This window comes from Megachile rotundata, chromosome 3 (genome assembly GCF_050947335.1).
Source record: "Megachile rotundata isolate GNS110a chromosome 3, iyMegRotu1, whole genome shotgun sequence".
In the NCBI taxonomy this organism is placed as follows: Eukaryota; Metazoa; Arthropoda; class Insecta; order Hymenoptera; family Megachilidae; genus Megachile; species Megachile rotundata.
Window position 1 is genome coordinate 23,122,732 of NC_134985.1, and position 17,459 is coordinate 23,140,190.

General features: G+C 42.2%; 3 protein-coding genes across 5 annotated transcripts; 1 reads left to right on the forward strand and 2 right to left on the reverse strand.

The window, feature by feature from the left end:
* Positions 1-209: 209 nt before the first annotated feature.
* On the forward strand, positions 210-2,060 carry mRpL38 (mitochondrial ribosomal protein L38). The gene is made up of 6 exons (XM_003708464.3): positions 210-348; positions 468-620; positions 710-1,037; positions 1,125-1,283; positions 1,355-1,491; positions 1,629-2,060. Exons 1-6 carry the CDS (start codon positions 210-212, stop codon positions 1,919-1,921), a joined length of 1,209 nt encoding a protein of 402 aa, XP_003708512.3. The 3' UTR covers positions 1,922-2,060.
* Positions 1,933-5,045, reverse strand: LOC100878388 (uncharacterized). Of its 2 annotated transcripts, XM_003708465.3 has the most exons (10): positions 4,910-5,045; positions 4,548-4,750; positions 4,383-4,487; positions 4,070-4,240; positions 3,737-3,985; positions 3,463-3,608; positions 3,217-3,363; positions 2,813-3,039; positions 2,343-2,510; positions 1,933-2,218 (listed from the first exon to the last, which is right to left on the reverse strand). In XM_003708465.3, the coding sequence occupies exons 1-10, from the start codon at positions 5,010-5,012 to the stop codon at positions 2,115-2,117; spliced, it is 1,623 nt and encodes a 540-aa protein (XP_003708513.2). In that variant the 5' UTR covers positions 5,013-5,045; the 3' UTR covers positions 1,933-2,114. The 2 variants fall into 2 exon arrangements, with proteins under 2 accessions (XP_003708513.2, XP_076386285.1); XM_076530170.1 differs by having other exon boundaries at positions 4,548-5,045.
* Positions 5,046-5,187: 142 nt separating this feature from the next.
* On the reverse strand, positions 5,188-8,890 carry hig (locomotion-related protein hikaru genki). Of its 2 annotated transcripts, none has more exons than XM_076530174.1 (10): positions 8,278-8,890; positions 7,720-7,802; positions 7,466-7,628; positions 7,182-7,361; positions 6,959-7,093; positions 6,712-6,855; positions 6,381-6,593; positions 6,054-6,311; positions 5,864-5,952; positions 5,188-5,776 (listed from the first exon to the last, which is right to left on the reverse strand). In XM_076530174.1, the coding sequence occupies exons 1-10, from the start codon at positions 8,390-8,392 to the stop codon at positions 5,660-5,662; spliced, it is 1,497 nt and encodes a 498-aa protein (XP_076386289.1). In that variant the 5' UTR covers positions 8,393-8,890; the 3' UTR covers positions 5,188-5,659. The 2 variants fall into 2 exon arrangements, with proteins under 2 accessions (XP_076386289.1, XP_012153181.2); XM_012297791.2 differs by having other exon boundaries at positions 7,182-7,355; positions 8,278-8,888.
* Between the last annotated feature and the right edge of the window lie 8,569 nt (positions 8,891-17,459).

Below are 17,459 nucleotides of genomic sequence, written 5' to 3' on the forward strand. Positions count from 1 at the left end.
CCCGACTCTGACCCGATTTGGACCCTCGATGGAAACGTAGTCTATGTTGGTAACAAGGTATCATTTGAACATAGCTGAAAGGCGCTGGAAAAGATACCAAACTACATTACGCGTATATTTCATGAGTGTTTTCTTCTAACCTAATTCTCGAAAGAGGAGAATAACTTGTTTGTATCTTTGTAATTAATATTTCTTCACGCCATTCGATTATGGCAACTAGAATTTTTCGAATTTTCCCAAAAGATGTTTCTCCGCGTTTAACAGTTTATATGGAGCAAGTTCGGTTTGGGCATCGTTTACGAGGAAAACCACCAATGATTGCCAGAAATTTAAAACAACGACTCGATGGTAAACACAATGTATTTCGCATATTATCGATTCTTTTTTGATACGGTACATCTGGTTTTATTCATTCGTTCTCTTCTGTTCACTTTTATTTTCATTTTTATTTCTATTTTCATTTCTAGAACTCAATAAAACGGATCCAACGATATTATTTAAAGTAAACATAGGTTTTTCCGTACCGAAAATCTCATCAAAAACAAAAAATATTTGGATGAACGAGATAAAAGCTAACAGACAAAACGCGGAATTCGAAAGGCAACTACGAAGCGGAGAATGTAATTAAAACATTGAATATACAACACCGAAAGTTGTACTATAATCATGGTTGTATTAGAAAATAATATTATTTATGCATCTTTTATAGCTTCTATCAATTTGGAGACAGTAAAGGAAGTTTGGCACAAAACATCTAGTCCATATCATACTCGTATAATCGCTGATCATTATGGAATTTTCCAAGATACGTTCGGCGACGCATATTTCTTTCCAGTCACACCATTAGAAATAAATTACGAGGTCGATGAAGATACTCGCGTCAAAGTTTACACCGGTAACGTTATAAAGCCTATAGAAGCATCTCGATCACCATCCGTCACGTACAAAGCAGAAACAGATAGCTTATGGACTTTAATAATGTGTACGCCGGATGGTAATATGCAAAACTCATCAAACGAATACTGTCATTGGTTCGTGTGAGTAAATAGCATTCTGTTTACTTAAAATTAACACATAGAAACGATCATAGATAGGTACAATAATACCATTTATCTTATTACTAGAGGGAACATTCCTGAAAACAAAATATCACAGGGCGAAGAGATAATAGATTATTTAAGACCGATTACACCTAGAGGAGTTGGATATTTTCGTTACATATTTATCCTCTATAAACAAGATCAGCATTTAGATTATGCAGAGTATAAGAAGACCCTACCTTGGTAAATTTATGATAGCTAAAATACAATATCCACTCCTTGGACGGCATCGATAACGCGTACACGTGTTTTAGTTTAAGGTTGGCAGATCGCGATTGGAATACATTGAACTTTTATCGTAAATATCAAGACTATCTAACTCCGGCTGGACTGGCATTTTTCCAAAGCGATTGGGATCCTACATTGACAGAATTCTATCACTCGACATTAGGTGAATATAAATTATTAGCCGTAGTTAAAATATAAATGAAAATACCGATTAGATCGATCTACGTCCACATAACTGCGAGTACGTACACGGGTTCATGCCTATACATCGTATTTAAGAAACTCGTTTATTCGTTACAGGAACAAAGGAGCCGATATTTCAGTACGATTTTCCAAAACCGTACGTCGCGCCTCAAAAATGGTTTCCAAAAAAGCAGGCATTTAATCTTTATATGGATAAATATAAGGATCCAAAGGATGTAATGAAAGAATTTCTACTAAGAAAATTGAAAAGCGTTCATCCTTTCGAAGCACCAAAACCACCTCTAAAATATCCTAACGCGTGCCCCATCGGAAGGGACGTACCTTCTTGGCTGAAATTGGAAATAAGGAAGGAGCGTTTAGGATTTGGTCGTGTCAACGAATTGAAATAAAACACGTGGAAAAAGTGTGGCAATGCGTTGTATAGTACATCGTAAAAAGTATCTTTTTGTAAATAAAATATCATTAAAGCGAAAATGTAGAAAAATATTGATTCGTTAAACGAAATAAAATGGAACGGGATCCAACGCACGCATCGTCGCATTATAATTATAACGGTATTTCTTTCTTCTTCTTGACAGAAAATTATTCCAGTCTCAAGTATGTTTCGACAGCTTGTTTGCTCCTTAACTTAATCTCAGCTCGTGTTGGCACCGAAGAATCGATTGTTTCGTGCTCGACGAACAGACCTAAAAGTAACGAAAATCATCGAAAACTGTGTTACTCTTGTCCAGTTACTACGTAGCTTACGACACATTAAATACGTGGTGCTCAACTATCTAGTTTACGAACAAACGGTTGAAAATAACTTACCCGCTGGTTCAACTTCCGCATCGTCAAATTTTAATTTGGAATGATAATCGGAAACGTAAGTCTGATACAAATCTTTTGCTCGCTGCTCTCTATCATGGTCAAATTCAAAATTGCTCATTCCAAACAGTGCTCCCACTTTACGACTAACGGTCGACAGCAACGTTAAACCTTAACGTATTAAGAAAACAAAGTAAACAATTTGTATAAAATTAATTGGATCCGGAGACGCGCTACAATATTGTTAGAACAATTACACACGTGTATCCGAGAACGAACGCGAGAAGGGAAAAAATAAAAAATGGTAAGGCCGATGTTTTACGCGTTGACGAACTTCCCTCGTAAAAGAAGGATCTTTGGAAGGAACGTTGGTGTGGTTCTATCCTTAAGCATTGTACAGTTCGCTCGATGAAAGTAATTTACAAATTGTATTTAAAATATACCGATCTATTTTTCCAGATATCGATTCTCACCTTCCGTATCCATTTTTTCCATTTGTTCGTCCATTTCGTCTGTCGGCTTTTTTGGTACTTTACCGCCACCTCTTCTGACACATACCAGCATCGCCACCATATTTTGTAAGGCTGCTCTTATATCCATCAATAATTCTCCGCGTTCTTTTTTTAAATTCTGATGATCAAGTTGACGTTTTTTTTGTATCGCTATTTGTTCTAGGAGGATGTTTCTATCCGCGTTATATCTGTGAGGAAATAAAAACAAATTCGCATTTCGACGATTCTCTTAACGTTTAAGGCATAACTCGTACAGCATGGCGAATAAAGAAGAAACAAACAAATCGCATCGTTAACGAAAGCATAACGGGTAGGAAGCGAAAGGAGCACAACAGTGATTGGCACGAATAAATCTATACACTTACTCTTCCGTAGTAGCCACTAGAGAATGTTGCAAACTGGATAAAGTTGACAAAGCCTCGTTCTTTTTATTCAACAACGAATCGCGCTCTTTCACGTTGCGATTAAATTGTTCCAGTAATCGCGTTCTCTGTTTCGTTTGTTCTTCCAATCTGATCGAAAGGAAAGTCGTCGAAAAATTTGTAAAGGCGTCACGAGTAAATACAGAAAAGAATAACTTCGTTCTTCACCCGCGCTAAGCGTTATTTTACCTCGAGAGCAGTTCTCGGTAGGAACGCACCAACAAGGATTCCTTAACTTTCTCGAACACTTCTTCTAGATGGGTTATTTGTTTTTCCAACGTTGCGTTCGTTGCTGTCGTACCGCGCGTAATATCCATCGTAAAGATTGTTTCGCTCTATAAGAATCGCGTATCAGGAAATGAGTATCGTTTAATAAAGCGGTACTTATCGATCGAGAGAATTGGGCAAAAAGCGATGCTTTTCGGAAGATAGATAGGAAGATAGATTCCTATTCGAACGTTACCTCGGTACGTATCAAGGATCGCGCGAACGACCATAAATCCTCGACTCGATCACGAACCACTGCCAGCGTTCGTTCCCTCTGTTTCATGTTGTTCCAAACGATTCGAGCGATACGTCTATATTTCGTAGCAACGTCGTCCGTTTCTTCGGTCGCCAGTTGCCCCATGATCGTTGCCTTAATTATCGCTTCGCACTGATTTCGACGATCTTGCTTCAATGCGTTCAATAAATTGTCGTGGTTCACCGCATCCTAATACCCACAGCATTTTTACCATCGAGAATAGTCACGGCGAAGAGTTTGTTCGGGAACATGTAAGCAAGTTTGAACGTGTACCTGTTTCAAAATATCGAGCATAGACGCGTACGTTACGTTTATCGCTTTGGCCGCATTTTGCTTCGCCACGGATCGCTGATAACGCGTTACCAATCGTTGCTGTAGTTTATTCTCTGTCCACGGTGTTTCTTGTTCTCGCGCGTAATCGTCGCACAGTTCCGCGTGTTCCAGCTTTCGATGACGCGTCGCAGCGTTCGCGTATCGCATGAAAAGGATCGCACGAGACATATCTCAAGTAGACATACGCATGCATATACCGCGAATGTAATTTCATGTATAAACGAGAGGAAGAAGAAAAGAAGCAAAATCGTACCTGCAACTGGAAACATTGTTTTAATTTCGCTTTTTTTTGATAACGCAGTTTATCCAATTGTCGGCGTTTTCGGTGGTTGTCCTCGCGAACGAAGGTACAAATTTGCTACACGATCGAAGGATCCGGTGAAATCAAACGCGTAACTACGGATTCGATGAAATCTACCTCCGTTGCGTGTCCGTGACATTTTAATCGCAAATCCTTCCGAGTCCGCAATATATTATTCAGACGACTTTCCGGAATTCCTTTGGTCAGTCGACTCGTAATACGACGGTATTCGTTCACGTCCCGTTTGAACGAACTCAACTGCCACGATATCCTCTTCTTCAGTTTCACGGAATCTTGCAATCTTACTTTCTTCTCGCGCGCTGCGATTAAACGATCATGCTCGAGAGAGAGAGAGAAGAGAAGAAAATTGATCGATCTCGAACGAGGCAATGTAATTAGCACATCGTGTCTTGTCGCGTCGCGCGAAATCATACCATCATACGCGAGAATATTTAATCGCGATAACGCGATTCTCTAACCGTGTAACTTTAAAATTCCTCGATATTGATCCAATTTGTCTTTCGTCGTCCATCTTTCGTCTCTGATCGTACGAGTTACAGTGGTTCCCTTAACGGCAAGCATAACGGCAAAGATCGCCGTGATTGATCGGCTCGCGTATCGTACATATAACGATCAAACGTCATTAGTTACACGTCACGTGTCATAAGTTATACACGATTCGCGACAATTTAACGCGGTTCGAAACTCTATTTATCGCCATTTGTCTCGTTACGAATGGTCGGTAAAAAAGTTGTGATTTTAGAGAATAACGTAACTTTATTTCACATACAAAGACGTATCACGCGCAAGGGGACAAACTCTGGAGATCTCTATCGATCGTCGAGTTCGAATCGATATTTCGTATCGTATCGCCGACGTTGATTCGTCGGGATTTATTCTGTGGTTCTCTACGGAGAAAAGTTGCCACCGTGAAACGAAATTGTTTCGAACGATTTAGATTCGCGCGACGAAAGTTGGAAATCGTTAAAAGTCGGGACAGCGAGGAGTTTCACTCGTTCGCGTCGCGTTGTTCGTTTTACGAAAAAAATTCAAGGCATTTCGCACGATAGATCGAATGGTTATCGGGTATGTATTTTGATCGCGCGATTTTCGAGGTAACTGAAATATTTGGTAGAAAGCTGGCTCCGTAACGGTCATTCGTTAAGGCGTCTTTCGATATATTACGATACGAATTACGCGTCACTAACGGTAGCGATCGTTCGTTTCCTTCAAACATCCTTGTAGGATCTACAAGGAGGCGGTGGGGCACTCCATATCCCGTTCTCTCGACACGTTGGTTTCCTAACGGGTTCCAAAGGTGTCACGTATCCAGGCGAACACGTGACCTGCAACGATCGATCGAACCAGACGTTGTAACAATCGAGAAAAGAAAAAGCGATCGATAGCAACCTCGAGATAAAATTCGTTGTTACCTGTATATTATCACCGGGTTTGTACCAAAACTTGAGCGGTGCGATACGTCCATGAGGCGGATCTCCCGGATAAGGACATCTGACTTTACCTAGAAAATCGATGTAAATCGACGCGATGGATTACGTCGAAAAGGTTACGATCTTTTAGATCATCGAAGAAAACGGTACCGGTAACACGAAGAAAACTTACAGACCGGTGACGGATGAGACCAAGTTCCATTCTCCGTACATATAATGGAGGCCTCACCCAATAGCTGATGACCAGGTAAGCAAGCAAATCGAACGAGCGAGCCAACTTTGTACGCTCGAGTACGATGATGATGATGATGATGATGGTGGTGGTGTTGCGATTGTTGATGTTGACGTTGCTTTCGCCCCGAATGATGCCGATTCGTTTGCTCGACGACGCGTCCACTTTTCGGTATCGACGGAAGCGGACAGGTTATTTCTGTCGACGTATCGCCATTCGTATCATTTTAACTACGGAATGACCTGAACGAGTTTTATTCTTACTTACCGGCGCAAGTAGGCACATTTCCGCTCCACGAGCCATCTCCTTGACATTCTATGCTCTCCGAGCCCAATAATTTATGACCCCACATACAGGCGAATACCGCCTTTCCTCCAAAACTGTTGTTATATTCGATAAGTTGTAACCAAGCGTCGCTAACGGTGTCTACCGACGAACATTCGATCGTTTCGCATCGCGGTACATCCGCGGACCATTTACCTAAAAGATAATTATTCAACATTCCATCGTCAATTATACGATTCTCCGACTTGCCCATCCGTTCGAATCGCTCTTTCGTACGCATTATACAGTGTATGTATATATAAAAATTTCTCACCGTTGTACTGACACGTTATTCCCGCAGCTCCTTCGAGTCGAAATCCGACGGGACACTCGAAAGTTGCTCCGTGCCCCATACGCGCACCTTCGATTTTGCCAATCAACGGTGATTCCGGTAAGCTTAGTATAGGGCATTGTACGTCTAGGTAACAACAATAATTTTCGCTAAGTTTTAATTAACATATAAAGCGACGCTGCTCGATAAGGAGGCTTTTTTTTTTTTAGAGGAAGACTAATCATCTTACCAACGACACGAACACGTATGGAATTGGAGAGGCCACGGGGCGTAGAGCACGTGTACACTCCAGAATCTTGAACTTTGGCATAATATATCGATAGTCTATACTTCCAGTCTCTTTCACGAGCAGCAATCGCCCAACCTGCAAAGTACAACACGATAATTTTTCGCTCATTGATAATTCGAAACGATTTATATCGCGAAGAAGCATAAAATTGTTAACCCAATACCTGTCAAGTATTGGCGAAACGTAGAGGTCCAGGTCCATTCGGGATTACCGAGCTTTCTAGCAAACAGACACTCCAAGTGAAGAATGCTTCCGGGAAAGACAGCCAAAGCACCGGATGGTTCAACAGCTGCCGAACCAGCCGGTAATCCAAACACTATCGTCGGTGGTACATCTTCTGTATCTCCTCGTCGAATGATCCGCAAGAGGAGAAAATGATCAAACAATGTTTGTAACCGTAGCGTAGAAGAGAAGAGCATAGAGGGAAAGAGATTGAAAAATACCCACCGGTATAATTGGATATCGCCGTTGTCGGGGCACAATAAGGTAATTTACCGGTCCAAGTTGTATCGCGACAATGTAGCAAAGAATCACCGATCAGCTTGTATTTACCTAGTTCTCTGCATCTAATGGTAACACGTTCTCCGTGCGGCACCGTGATCTTGTCCACCTAATATCATCGTTATCGTTTTCTTTTCGTCGAAATGGAAGCACATAATTTGAAAAAGTGAAAGGTTTAAAGTTGCAAACTAAATACTTACAGATACGGTGATATTTTTGTACGTGACGATCAAAAGCGGATGTAATCCTTCCAGTTTGCAACCCCGATGGAAGCCATCGGTATCTGGAAACGATAAGAGTAAAAGCACAGAACCAGAGTTCGTTTCGTCCGAACGGCGAAACTAAACGCGTCCGATATTAGACGAAGTTACAATCTAGTTTCCATACCATAAGGAAGCACGCGTATTATAAAGAAGATGGATAAAACATCGAAAGAAACAGGTTGAAACGTGTCCCTGTATCGGTCTCGTATAACTTATAAACGTATAAAATTGTAGTCGCTTTCCGCGCGGAATACCAAACACGTGGTCGCGAGAATGTTTATTCGATTTTATATAGCGCATGCGCCTCGTGCTTTCGCTGAACGGTCGATAACGGCTAACGCTTTCGAAAAGTACCCAGACATCGTTATCGATCCATTTTACATATTTTCCCGACGTTCACTTATACATGAATTCATTCACGAGAGCACACACGCGCGTAGTCGTATAAATAGGAGGAAACGCATCGAAAAATGGTTTAAGTAGGTATAAACGCACCTATTTCTTTAGCATCGCAACAATCAATCGCGACGGTTAGGCCAACGAAGAATAGAACGTATCCAATCGGCAGTTGGAAGAAGAATTTGCATTTCTCCTGCTTCTCGACGAACATGCTGTCCCTTGTGTTCGCATATCAAAACAATAAACGGTGTTTCAGTCAGTGGACTCGAATTTTCATCGGTCGCGAACGATGCTACATCGAAAATGGAGTAGAGTTTCGCGGGATTCGATGACGGTAACACGTTTGTTTTTTTTTCCTTTGGTTCGTCAACATTTCATTTTACGATCAACATCGGGAACGAACCGCACGCAATTCCCGAACGTCCAATGTTGGAAAACGAAGCAACGAATCGATCGTAACGTTCGTCGAGAGAGACTTTGCCAGTCCAACGAAACTAACGTACGCGCGTTTTCGAGATCGAAGAAGGGCCGAGCGAGGAGATTGACCGAAATAATTAGACCAACCGACGAACAGCAACAGGAGCAACGATACCACTAACTTCATTTCGCTAACCGCCCTAACATGCGACATGTACATACGTATGTACCAGCGTACCACCCGTACAACTACCGGAGACGCGCATTAACGAACTGCAATCTCCTGTTTTCGCAAAAGCGCAGGCGTTCTATTTACCTGCGTTCCTATATGTATGATACTAACCGGTCGAAATTGTTCCATTTCGCATTCCATCGTTACCTATACTTACTCGACCATTCGTAAGAAACGAGCAGTTTCTTCGTTGAAATTCTATATTCTGTCACGTGCAACATAAGATAGCGCTTTCCAAAGAAGAAACAAAAAAAAAATACTTTGCACATATTCGATTCTAATATTCATTCCCATATTAATGTAGAGATTATTTGAAAGTATTTATAACATAAATTACAACATATAAATATATATACGTTTATAAAGAAAATAAGAAATCCGAAAATATTGTATTTACCGCGCACGTAGATTGTTTGCACGCTGCGCAGATCGTAAAAGCGTATGTACGCCGTCATCGATTATATAATGAGCGTAGAACAGAAAGCATTACCCACCGTATAGTCACGGAACCAGATGAATCGAGATAAGAGAGAACAGTAGGATCGCCAACGTGAAATCCGAAGTCTGAAGAACTGTCAGACTCCAAACAGAATAGCCAACAGTAATGAGACATAGATTACATTAAATCTAGATCGGTCGCGGTGTAAGACTGCCAACTTGAAAATGTAAAGGATTGCAATAGTGCCAACACGAAATAGTCATAGAGCAGCTAGAATCAAGATGGTCATTAAGCATTTACGCAGCAGTGCCAACCTCGAAGAGCGAACGAATTCGAAATTGCCAACCTGCGAGATACTCAGCCGCGTTTCGGAATAGCCACCTTCTAAAACAAAAAATGCGAAGAAAATTGGAAAAGATCTCGAAGAAGCCAAGAAAATTTCGAAAAGCCTTGGAAAATCAAAGAAAACGAATAAAAAGCGACAAAAAGGAAGAAAAGAAATCGATTTAGCGGTATTTTAACGAAACGAACGAAATGTGAATCGGTATAGACATGAATGTGAACGGGACAGAGGACTCAATGTGAATAGGTAGAGGCACTAATGTGAACGGGTAAAGGCACCAATGTGAAGGAATCCTCGGCGGCTCTCCATGGTCAGCGCTTCGGACGCATCGGCGTGAACGGGTGTTTTGGAGTGCCAACATCAAAGAGTAAAGACCAAACGGAACACTGCCAACCTGAAGGATTCACTGCTGGGATTCAGAATAGCCAACCTCAGAGAGATCGAGAGAACCTGGTACCCAGATGGTCAACAGGTATTACTGCAGTAATGCCAACCCTAAGCAAATCGCGACAGTGAGGGACTGCCAACGTAATAGCCGTACCGAAAGAAACGCCAACTAAGTACTGCCAACCACATTGAGTCACAGAATATCGGTGATCTAGACGGCTGTGCGTCAGCAAGCAGCAAATCAAGAGCGTCAACCTGATGGAAATGGCGCTAGAGCAAGATTGCCAAAATAAGTGTGGCGCGACATTGGGTAGCAACGAAAACTTCAACGAGTCAGTCACTGAACAGCGGGAAGCGAGATGGTCGGGAAAATTGTCAACACGATGGGCATCGAGGCAGTGAAGGATTGCCAACATTATTAGTGGACCAGATGTGAATGCTACTTCAGCACTGCCAACCCGAACGTCGCTTAGCACTGATGCAATGGTGCCAACGCCGTAGAGTCACGGAGGAAATGTGATGTAGATGGTCGTGCGTCAGTAACCGCAGCGCTGCCAACATGACGGCTATACCGGTAGAGGAGGACTGCCAACCTGAAAATTGATCCTCGACAACAATTCAGAACCGCCAACCTAAAAGTCGGTTGACCGAAGCAGTTGAATATTCGCAACAGTTGTGAGTGACGCAGCAATCCGAAGCGAGACGGCTGTAGAAAAGCGAGTCGAAAAGTGTAAACGAATGTAATCTTGCTAAGAATAATCAGTCATTGAGCAATGGTAACCAAGATGGCCGTGCCTCAGTACCCGCAGAACTACCAACTTAATGGACAACGAGCCGCTGAAGGTCTGCCAACCTAAACCCCGAACCGGAAGTGCGCAACAGGTAAGAGGTGCCAACCGAAATCCGGGATGCCGCAGCGTGAATCGGCCTTTTCCAAGATGGCGGACCGACGCTACGATGCACGTGCCGGCGGTGCTGCAAAAATCGTGAAAAACGTGGAAAATTCGGTGAAATTGTGCCGTGCAATGCCGTGAAAGTGTTGTGGGAGTGCCGTGGAGTGTCTGTGAGTGCCGTGCGTGCAGTGGGTGCCGTGAAAAGTGGGTTTCGTGCGCGGGTGCAGTGCGTGGCATGTGGCGGGTGCAGTGGAACCGGTGGAAAAGCGGTGAAATCGGCGGAAATACAGTGAAATCGTGCCGTGAAAGTGCCGTGGAGTGCCTGTGAGTGCAGTGGGTGCCGTGCGTCCAGTGGAATGTGGTGCGGGTGCGGGTGGGGTGGGGGTACTGCGTGGTGCAGTGCGTGGGTGCAGCGGAACCGATGGAAAATTCTGAAAAGCGGTGGAAAACCGTGGAAAATCGTGCGCCGAAGTGCTGCGAGTCCCGGGAACGCTGCGGGTGCCGTGAAAATGCAGGGGTTGCTGGTGCAGGTGCGGGGGTGGGGGGTAGTGCGTGGTTGCAGGTGCAGTGCGTGGATGCAGCGGTGCAACGGGTGGAAAACCGGCGGAAAAATCGTGGTGCGGAGCGGCGTGCAATGCCGTGCAATCGTCGGGAGTGCAGTGCGAGTGGCGGCCGGTGCGTGGGTGGCACGTGCGGGGTGCAGTGCGTGGGTGCAGGAAAAGCGGCGGAAAAGCGGTGCATCGACCCGGAAAAGCGGCTGCAGCGTCCGTGAAAAGCGCCTCGAATCCCCCGGTGCAAAATCCAGCCCTGAGGGGAGGGGGGTTTGGGGGGTGGGGTTAGTAGAGGGTAACCTGTCTTAATAAACTAACTCGTACGGTATACCACGCTTGGAATTCCAGGAAGGTTTGTATATCATACAGGTTATTAGTTTACTTCCATTCTTAAGAGTTCCATACGAGTTAGTATATTAAGACAGGTTGTTTGAACTGTGTCTTATTTCTAGTGATCGGTGGAGTGAATAAAGAGACTCGTTGTTACAGTGAAATGCATTTATTGGAAAATGGAATATAACCTGTTGGATTACATAACTTGTGGAAAAGTGTAATTGCAATAGTGAATATAACCGACTGGATTATATAACCTTGTGTAATAGCAGTGCATGGAATAGTGAATATAACCTGGTGCATTAACAAACCTAGTGGAAGAGGTGTATTGGAGTTCCATACGAGTTATGTTATTAAAACAGGTTATTAGGTTAGTGACAATTTGTTGAAGTAACCTACTTGAATAACCTAACCTTGTGGAACAGTGAGAATGGAATAGTGAGTGCATTGGATTACCTGACCTCCTGGAGTAGCAGCACATGGTGAGTACTTGCACACAATCTAACAAGGTTAGGGTGCCTAACATGTTAGGTCACATCAAGTTACCTCTCCAAAGGTTAGGTCACATTAAGCTTTGTCTCGGAAGGTTAGATCACCTTAAGCTTATTTAATATACACCTAACCAACTTCCGAAGTTTGTTTGTGTTAGGTTAGGTTAGGTTAGGTTAGGTTAGGTTAGGTTAGGTTAGGTTAGGTTAGGTTAGGTTAGGTTAGGTTAGGTTAGGTTAGGTTAGGTTAGGTTAGGTTAGGTTAGGTTAGGTTAGGTTAGGTTAGGTTAGGTTAGGTTAGGTTAGGTTAGGTTAGGTTAGGTTAGGTTAGGTTAGGTTAGGTTAGGTTAGGTTAGGTTAGGTTAGGTTAGGTTAGGTTAGGTTAGGTTAGGTTAGGTTAGGTTAGGTTAGGTTAGGTTAGGTTAGGTTAGGTTAGGTTAGGTTAGGTTAGGTTAGGTTAGGTTAGGTTAGGTTAGGTTAGGTTAGGTTAGGTTAGGTTAGGTTAGGTTAGGTTAGGTTAGGTTAGGTTAGGTTAGGTTAGGTTAGGTTAGGTTAGGTTAGGTTAGGTTAGGTTAGGTTAGGTTAGGTTAGGTTAGGTTAGGTTAGGTTAGGTTAGGTTAGGTTAGGTTAGGTTAGGTTAGGTTAGGTTAGGTTAGGTTAGGTTAGGTTAGGTTAGGTTAGGTTAGGTTAGGTTAGGTTAGGTTAGGTTAGGTTAGGTTAGGTTAGGTTAGGTTAGGTTAGGTTAGGTTAGGTTAGGTTAGGTTAGGTTAGGTTAGGTTAGGTTAGGTTAGGTTAGGTTAGGTTAGGTTAGGTTAGGTTAGGTTAGGTTAGGTTAGGTTAGGTTAGGTTAGGTTAGGTTAGGTTAGGTTAGGTTAGGTTAGGTTAGGTTAGGTTAGGTTAGGTTAGGTTAGGTTAGGTTAGGTTAGGTTAGGTTAGGTTAGGTTAGGTTAGGTTAGGTTAGGTTAGGTTAGGTTAGGTTAGGTTAGGTTAGGTTAGGTTAGGTTAGGTTAGGTTAGGTTAGGTTAGGTTAGGTTAGGTTAGGTTAGGTTAGGTTAGGTTAGGTTAGGTTAGGTTAGGTTAGGTTAGGTTAGGTTAGGTTAGGTTAGGTTAGGTTAGGTTAGGTTAGGTTAGGTTAGGTTAGGTTAGGTTAGGTTAGGTTAGGTTAGGTTAGGTTAGGTTAGGTTAGGTTAGGTTAGGTTAGGTTAGGTTAGGTTAGGTTAGGTTAGGTTAGGTTAGGTTAGGTTAGGTTAGGTTAGGTTAGGTTAGGTTAGGTTAGGTTAGGTTAGGTTAGGTTAGGTTAGGTTAGGTTAGGTTAGGTTAGGTTAGGTTAGGTTAGGTTAGGTTAGGTTAGGTTAGGTTAGGTTAGGTTAGGTTAGGTTAGGTTAGGTTAGGTTAGGTTAGGTTAGGTTAGGTTAGGTTAGGTTAGGTTAGGTTAGGTTAGGTTAGGTTAGGTTAGGTTAGGTTAGGTTAGGTTAGGTTAGGTTAGGTTAGGTTAGGTTAGGTTAGGTTAGGTTAGGTTAGGTTAGGTTAGGTTAGGTTAGGTTAGGTTAGGTTAGGTTAGGTTAGGTTAGGTTAGGTTAGGTTAGGTTAGGTTAGGTTAGGTTAGGTTAGGTTAGGTTAGGTTAGGTTAGGTTAGGTTAGGTTAGGTTAGGTTAGGTTAGGTTAGGTTAGGTTAGGTTAGGTTAGGTTAGGTTAGGTTAGGTTAGGTTAGGTTAGGTTAGGTTAGGTTAGGTTAGGTTAGGTTAGGTTAGGTTAGGTTAGGTTAGGTTAGGTTAGGTTAGGTTAGGTTAGGTTAGGTTAGGTTAGGTTAGGTTAGGTTAGGTTAGGTTAGGTTAGGTTAGGTTAGGTTAGGTTAGGTTAGGTTAGGTTAGGTTAGGTTAGGTTAGGTTAGGTTAGGTTAGGTTAGGTTAGGTTAGGTTAGGTTAGGTTAGGTTAGGTTAGGTTAGGTTAGGTTAGGTTAGGTTAGGTTAGGTTAGGTTAGGTTAGGTTAGGTTAGGTTAGGTTAGGTTAGGTTAGGTTAGGTTAGGTTAGGTTAGGTTAGGTTAGGTTAGGTTAGGTTAGGTTAGGTTAGGTTAGGTTAGGTTAGGTTAGGTTAGGTTAGGTTAGGTTAGGTTAGGTTAGGTTAGGTTAGGTTAGGTTAGGTTAGGTTAGGTTAGGTTAGGTTAGGTTAGGTTAGGTTAGGTTAGGTTAGGTTAGGTTAGGTTAGGTTAGGTTAGGTTAGGTTAGGTTAGGTTAGGTTAGGTTAGGTTAGGTTAGGTTAGGTTAGGTTAGGTTAGGTTAGGTTAGGTTAGGTTAGGTTAGGTTAGGTTAGGTTAGGTTAGGTTAGGTTAGGTTAGGTTAGGTTAGGTTAGGTTAGGTTAGGTTAGGTTAGGTTAGGTTAGGTTAGGTTAGGTTAGGTTAGGTTAGGTTAGGTTAGGTTAGGTTAGGTTAGGTTAGGTTAGGTTAGGTTAGGTTAGGTTAGGTTAGGTTAGGTTAGGTTAGGTTAGGTTAGGTTAGGTTAGGTTAGGTTAGGTTAGGTTAGGTTAGGTTAGGTTAGGTTAGGTTAGGTTAGGTTAGGTTAGGTTAGGTTAGGTTAGGTTAGGTTAGGTTAGGTTAGGTTAGGTTAGGTTAGGTTAGGTTAGGTTAGGTTAGGTTAGGTTAGGTTAGGTTAGGTTAGGTTAGGTTAGGTTAGGTTAGGTTAGGTTAGGTTAGGTTAGGTTAGGTTAGGTTAGGTTAGGTTAGGTTAGGTTAGGTTAGGTTAGGTTAGGTTAGGTTAGGTTAGGTTAGGTTAGGTTAGGTTAGGTTAGGTTAGGTTAGGTTAGGTTAGGTTAGGTTAGGTTAGGTTAGGTTAGGTTAGGTTAGGTTAGGTTAGGTTAGGTTAGGTTAGGTTAGGTTAGGTTAGGTTAGGTTAGGTTAGGTTAGGTTAGGTTAGGTTAGGTTAGGTTAGGTTAGGTTAGGTTAGGTTAGGTTAGGTTAGGTTAGGTTAGGTTAGGTTAGGTTAGGTTAGGTTAGGTTAGGTTAGGTTAGGTTAGGTTAGGTTAGGTTAGGTTAGGTTAGGTTAGGTTAGGTTAGGTTAGGTTAGGTTAGGTTAGGTTAGGTTAGGTTAGGTTAGGTTAGGTTAGGTTAGGTTAGGTTAGGTTAGGTTAGGTTAGGTTAGGTTAGGTTAGGTTAGGTTAGGTTAGGTTAGGTTAGGTTAGGTTAGGTTAGGTTAGGTTAGGTTAGGTTAGGTTAGGTTAGGTTAGGTTAGGTTAGGTTAGGTTAGGTTAGGTTAGGTTAGGTTAGGTTAGGTTAGGTTAGGTTAGGTTAGGTTAGGTTAGGTTAGGTTAGGTTAGGTTAGGTTAGGTTAGGTTAGGTTAGGTTAGGTTAGGTTAGGTTAGGTTAGGTTAGGTTAGGTTAGGTTAGGTTAGGTTAGGTTAGGTTAGGTTAGGTTAGGTTAGGTTAGGTTAGGTTAGGTTAGGTTAGGTTAGGTTAGGTTAGGTTAGGTTAGGTTAGGTTAGGTTAGGTTAGGTTAGGTTAGGTTAGGTTAGGTTAGGTTAGGTTAGGTTAGGTTAGGTTAGGTTAGGTTAGGTTAGGTTAGGTTAGGTTAGGTTAGGTTAGGTTAGGTTAGGTTAGGTTAGGTTAGGTTAGGTTAGGTTAGGTTAGGTTAGGTTAGGTTAGGTTAGGTTAGGTTAGGTTAGGTTAGGTTAGGTTAGGTTAGGTTAGGTTAGGTTAGGTTAGGTTAGGTTAGGTTAGGTTAGGTTAGGTTAGGTTAGGTTAGGTTAGGTTAGGTTAGGTTAGGTTAGGTTAGGTTAGGTTAGGTTAGGTTAGGTTAGGTTAGGTTAGGTTAGGTTAGGTTAGGTTAGGTTAGGTTAGGTTAGGTTAGGTTAGGTTAGGTTAGGTTAGGTTAGGTTAGGTTAGGTTAGGTTAGGTTAGGTTAGGTTAGGTTAGGTTAGGTTAGGTTAGGTTAGGTTAGGTTAGGTTAGGTTAGGTTAGGTTAGGTTAGGTTAGGTTAGGTTAGGTTAGGTTAGGTTAGGTTAGGTTAGGTTAGGTTAGGTTAGGTTAGGTTAGGTTAGGTTAGGTTAGGTTAGGTTAGGTTAGGTTAGGTTAGGTTAGGTTAGGTTAGGTTAGGTTAGGTTAGGTTAGGTTAGGTTAGGTTAGGTTAGGTTAGGTTAGGTTAGGTTAGGTTAGGTTAGGTTAGGTTAGGTTAGGTTAGGTTAGGTTAGGTTAGGTTAGGTTAGGTTAGGTTAGGTTAGGTTAGGTTAGGTTAGGTTAGGTTAGGTTAGGTTAGGTTAGGTTAGGTTAGGTTAGGTTAGGTTAGGTTAGGTTAGGTTAGGTTAGGTTAGGTTAGGTTAGGTTAGGTTAGGTTAGGTTAGGTTAGGTTAGGTTAGGTTAGGTTAGGTTAGGTTAGGTTAGGTTAGGTTAGGTTAGGTTAGGTTAGGTTAGGTTAGGTTAGGTTAGGTTAGGTTAGGTTAGGTTAGGTTAGGTTAGGTTAGGTTAGGTTAGGTTAGGTTAGGTTAGGTTAGGTTAGGTTAGGTTAGGTTAGGTTAGGTTAGGTTAGGTTAGGTTAGGTTAGGTTAGGTTAGGTTAGGTTAGGTTAGGTTAGGTTAGGTTAGGTTAGGTTAGGTTAGGTTAGGTTAGGTTAGGTTAGGTTAGGTTAGGTTAGGTTAGGTTAGGTTAGGTTAGGTTAGGTTAGGTTAGGTTAGGTTAGGTTAGGTTAGGTTAGGTTAGGTTAGGTTAGGTTAGGTTAGGTTAGGTTAGGTTAGGTTAGGTTAGGTTAGGTTAGGTTAGGTTAGGTTAGGTTAGGTTAGGTTAGGTTAGGTTAGGTTAGGTTAGGTTAGGTTAGGTTAGGTTAGGTTAGGTTAGGTTAGGTTAGGTTAGGTTAGGTTAGGTTAGGTTAGGTTAGGTTAGGTTAGGTTAGGTTAGGTTAGGTTAGGTTAGGTTAGGTTAGGTTAGGTTAGGTTAGGTTAGGTTAGGTTAGGTTAGGTTAGGTTAGGTTAGGTTAGGTTAGGTTAGGTTAGGTTAGGTTAGGTTAGGTTAGGTTAGGTTAGGTTAGGTTAGGTTAGGTTAGGTTAGGTTAGGTTAGGTTAGGTTAGGTTAGGTTAGGTTAGGTTAGGTTAGGTTAGGTTAGGTTAGGTTAGGTTAGGTTAGGTTAGGTTAGGTTAGGTTAGGTTAGGTTAGGTTAGGTTAGGTTAGGTTAGGTTAGGTTAGGTTAGGTTAGGTTAGGTTAGGTTAGGTTA

What these genes read in the sequence shown, in the direction of transcription:
- mRpL38 (XM_003708464.3), top strand. Translation starts at nt 210, where the DNA reads ATGGCAACTAGAATTTTTCGAATTTTCCCAAAAGATGTTTCTCCGCGT. An exon ending in GAATACTGTCATTGGTTCGT is followed by an intron (nt 1,038 to 1,124) that starts GTGAGTAAATAG and finishes TCTTATTACTAG; the next exon opens with AGGGAACATTCCTGAAAACA. An exon ending in ATTCTATCACTCGACATTAG is followed by an intron (nt 1,492 to 1,628) that starts GTGAATATAAAT and finishes TATTCGTTACAG; the next exon opens with GAACAAAGGAGCCGATATTT.
- LOC100878388 (XM_076530170.1), bottom strand. Translation starts at nt 4,862, where the DNA reads ATGATTTCGCGCGACGCGACAAGACACGATGTGCTAATTACATTGCCT. An exon ending in GTCACGGACACGCAACGGAG is followed by an intron (nt 4,488 to 4,547) that starts GTAGATTTCATC and finishes TCGATCGTGTAG; the next exon opens with CAAATTTGTACCTTCGTTCG. An exon ending in TACCGAGAACTGCTCTCGAG is followed by an intron (nt 3,364 to 3,462) that starts GTAAAATAACGC and finishes CCTTTCGATCAG; the next exon opens with ATTGGAAGAACAAACGAAAC.
- hig (XM_076530174.1), bottom strand. Translation starts at nt 8,392, where the DNA reads ATGTTCGTCGAGAAGCAGGAGAAATGCAAATTCTTCTTCCAACTGCCG. An exon ending in TTGCGATGCTAAAGAAATAG is followed by an intron (nt 7,803 to 8,277) that starts GTGCGTTTATAC and finishes TATCGTTTCCAG; the next exon opens with ATACCGATGGCTTCCATCGG. An exon ending in GGCGATATCCAATTATACCG is followed by an intron (nt 7,362 to 7,465) that starts GTGGGTATTTTT and finishes TTCGACGAGGAG; the next exon opens with ATACAGAAGATGTACCACCG.